This window comes from Coenobita brevimanus, chromosome 82 (genome assembly GCF_032717465.1).
Source record: "Coenobita brevimanus isolate Jiangsu-jjx chromosome 82, ASM3271746v2, whole genome shotgun sequence".
NCBI classification, from domain to species: Eukaryota; Metazoa; Arthropoda; class Malacostraca; order Decapoda; family Coenobitidae; genus Coenobita; species Coenobita brevimanus.
The window spans coordinates 4897501-4900000 of record NC_137035.1 but is presented as its reverse complement, the minus strand read 5'-3'; the positions used below and the strand labels follow the sequence as shown (position 1 = coordinate 4900000).

Genomic DNA, 2500 nt, shown 5'->3' with positions numbered 1-2500 from the left:
CGAGAATTCATCATAGCAAGGCAAACACACTTTCAAGGCAGGTTGAATTAATATTTGGCCAAGAACTGAAACTCTCTCCCCAGATGAAAAGGAAGAAAAGAAGGTTATTAAGAAAGAAAATAGACCAGGCGACGGGTGTGTGGTTAATTTATGAGAGAGAGAGAGAGACAGACAGACAGACAGACAGACAGACAGACAGACAGACAGACAGAGACAAAGACAAACAGACAGACAGACGAGTGAGAGTAAGAGAGTAAGATAGATTGTGTGTGTGTGTGTGTGTGTGTGTGTGTGTGTGTGTGTGTGTGTGTGTGTGTGTGTGTGTGTGTAAGAGAGAGAGAGAGAGAGATGGGGGAGGGGGAATAGCTGGTAAAAAAAAATGTAGATAGAAATACGAGATAGCCACATGTATAGTCAGACGACGAGACAAACATATTTAGACAGTCAGACAGACAGATAGACTGATGGAGATAGGCAGAGAGACAGACAAATGGTGACAGACAGGCAGACAGACAGAAAGGGAAACTAATGAAGCAAACAAATTAAAAAAAAAAAATGATAGAAACAGGTGAAGACAGACAGGTAAACAGACAGATTAACAGGTAGAATAAGACAGACAGGAAGACAGACAAACAGGTAGACAGGTAGACAAACAGACAGGATAAACAGAAAACAGAGAATCTCAAAAGTAATGAAAAAGTCTTAATTGATTATAACAAGTTTCTTAGCAAAATTTTTCTCACTTTTTTTTTTTACTAACTTCTTGAAAAATAATCTCTCTCTCTCTCTCTCTCTCTCTCTCTCTCTCTCTCTCTCTCTCTCTCTCTCTCTCTCTCTCTCTCTCTCTCTCTCTCAAACCCTTTTAACTCCCTCTCGACCACAGCATCTAAAAACCAAAATTCACCCCTTTTCGAAAATAAAATAAAAAATAAAAATCCACCTTCCACGCGCCATTTTTCCATATACACAGTGAGCATAGATATACAGGATGAGCTTAGATGTATATATATGTTTTTTTTTTTTTTTAATCTTCTATCCAATGACATTTTTTTATGTTTTATTCTTGCTACTTCCTGACGAATTTTTTTTAGGTTAGGACAAAAAAATACCCGGAGATTTTTTTTTTTCATTATTTTTCCCCCATCTTCCGGCGATTTTATTCTGCTTTTGACAGTTTTCGAACTGGAGGGGGTTAAGTACAGCCATAACTAAAAGCACTCACAGAGCGCATACCCCCACTAACGCCAGTGAGATATAAGATTCACTGCTGTAATTCTTCTTTCCTACCAGGCGAATACTTTAGGGTCTCAGTAGGTCAATTAATTCTACGGTTCTAGTCAGCCCTGTTACACAATCGCAGAGAGCACATACCTCCGCCGACATCAATGAAATATACGATTATTTCCTACAGCCAGAGTCGGATCCACCTCAAAATCTAATCAACTCTTTCATGACCCACGGCCCACCTATCCACTAGAGTTCATTAATATCAGGTATCAAGTTTCTGAGATATCTTGCTCACAGACAGACACGGGTGAGTACATAACCTCCTCCATCGCCTCTCCTAAGCTGAATAAAATCGTTTGGCGCCATTGTGAATTAAATGAAAAGTAACCACCCCAAACTGAAGGCATTTAAGCGCCTTCACAATGAAAGAGTTACCCCTAAAAGCAAAAAAATAGATAAGTAGATAGACAGATAGATAAATAAATAAATAAATAAAGTCCTCAGGCGGTAGCAAGAATTAAACAATGAAAAAAAGCGTCATCCAATAGATTTTTTTCGTTTTTTTTTTTCATTGAGGGATATCGCACGGGGAGGAAAAGTATCAAAATAGAGGAGTATTGGAGTATTAGGTGGCCCTCGGGATGGTGGTGCCGAGGAGTAGGTGGAGGAGGAGTAGAAGCTGGAGTAGTAGTTGGACTCCGGGGGTAGCTGAGATGGGAGGGGCTGCAGACTCTGAAAAATAAAGAATAAAAATAAATTACTCAATAGGTACATTACATAGGCCTTGAAAAATAAGACAGGTAAATTAGATAATAAATAAAGAGATAGGTAAATTAGTTAATAAATAGACAGGTAAATTAGTTAATAAATAAAGAGATAGGTAAATTAGTTAATAAATAAAGAGACAGGTAAATTAGTTAATAAATAAATAAATAGACAAGTAAATTAGTTAATAAATAAATAGACAGGTAAATTAATTAATAAATATAGACAGGTAAATTAGTTAATAAATAAATATAGGTAAATTAGTTAATAAATAAATAAAAGTAAATTCGTTAATAAATAAATAAAAAGGTAAATTAGTTAATAAATAAAGGTAAGTTAGTTAATAAAGACAGGTAAATTAGTAATAAATAAATAGACAGGTAAACTAGTTAATAAATAACAGAGAGGTAAATTTGTTAATACAGGTAAATTAGTTAATAAATATAGGTAATTAATGCGTAAAGATAAATTAGCCAATAAATACATATGCCTAAATGAATGACTAAAT

The 2500-nt window shown here is 35.2% G+C and overlaps 1 protein-coding gene across 1 annotated transcript in view; it reads right to left on the bottom strand.

The window, feature by feature from the left end:
* Positions 1 to 1821: 1821 nt before the first annotated feature.
* The window catches only part of LOC145409647 (uncharacterized), a 207038-nt gene continuing 206359 nt past the window's right edge, over positions 1822 to 2500 (bottom strand). Inside the window, exon 9 of the mRNA XM_080279998.1 lies at positions 1822 to 1959. Coding sequence (XP_080136124.1) covers positions 1853 to 1959 — 107 coding nt within the window. The 3' untranslated portion in view covers positions 1822 to 1852. The remainder of the gene's footprint in view (positions 1960 to 2500) is intronic.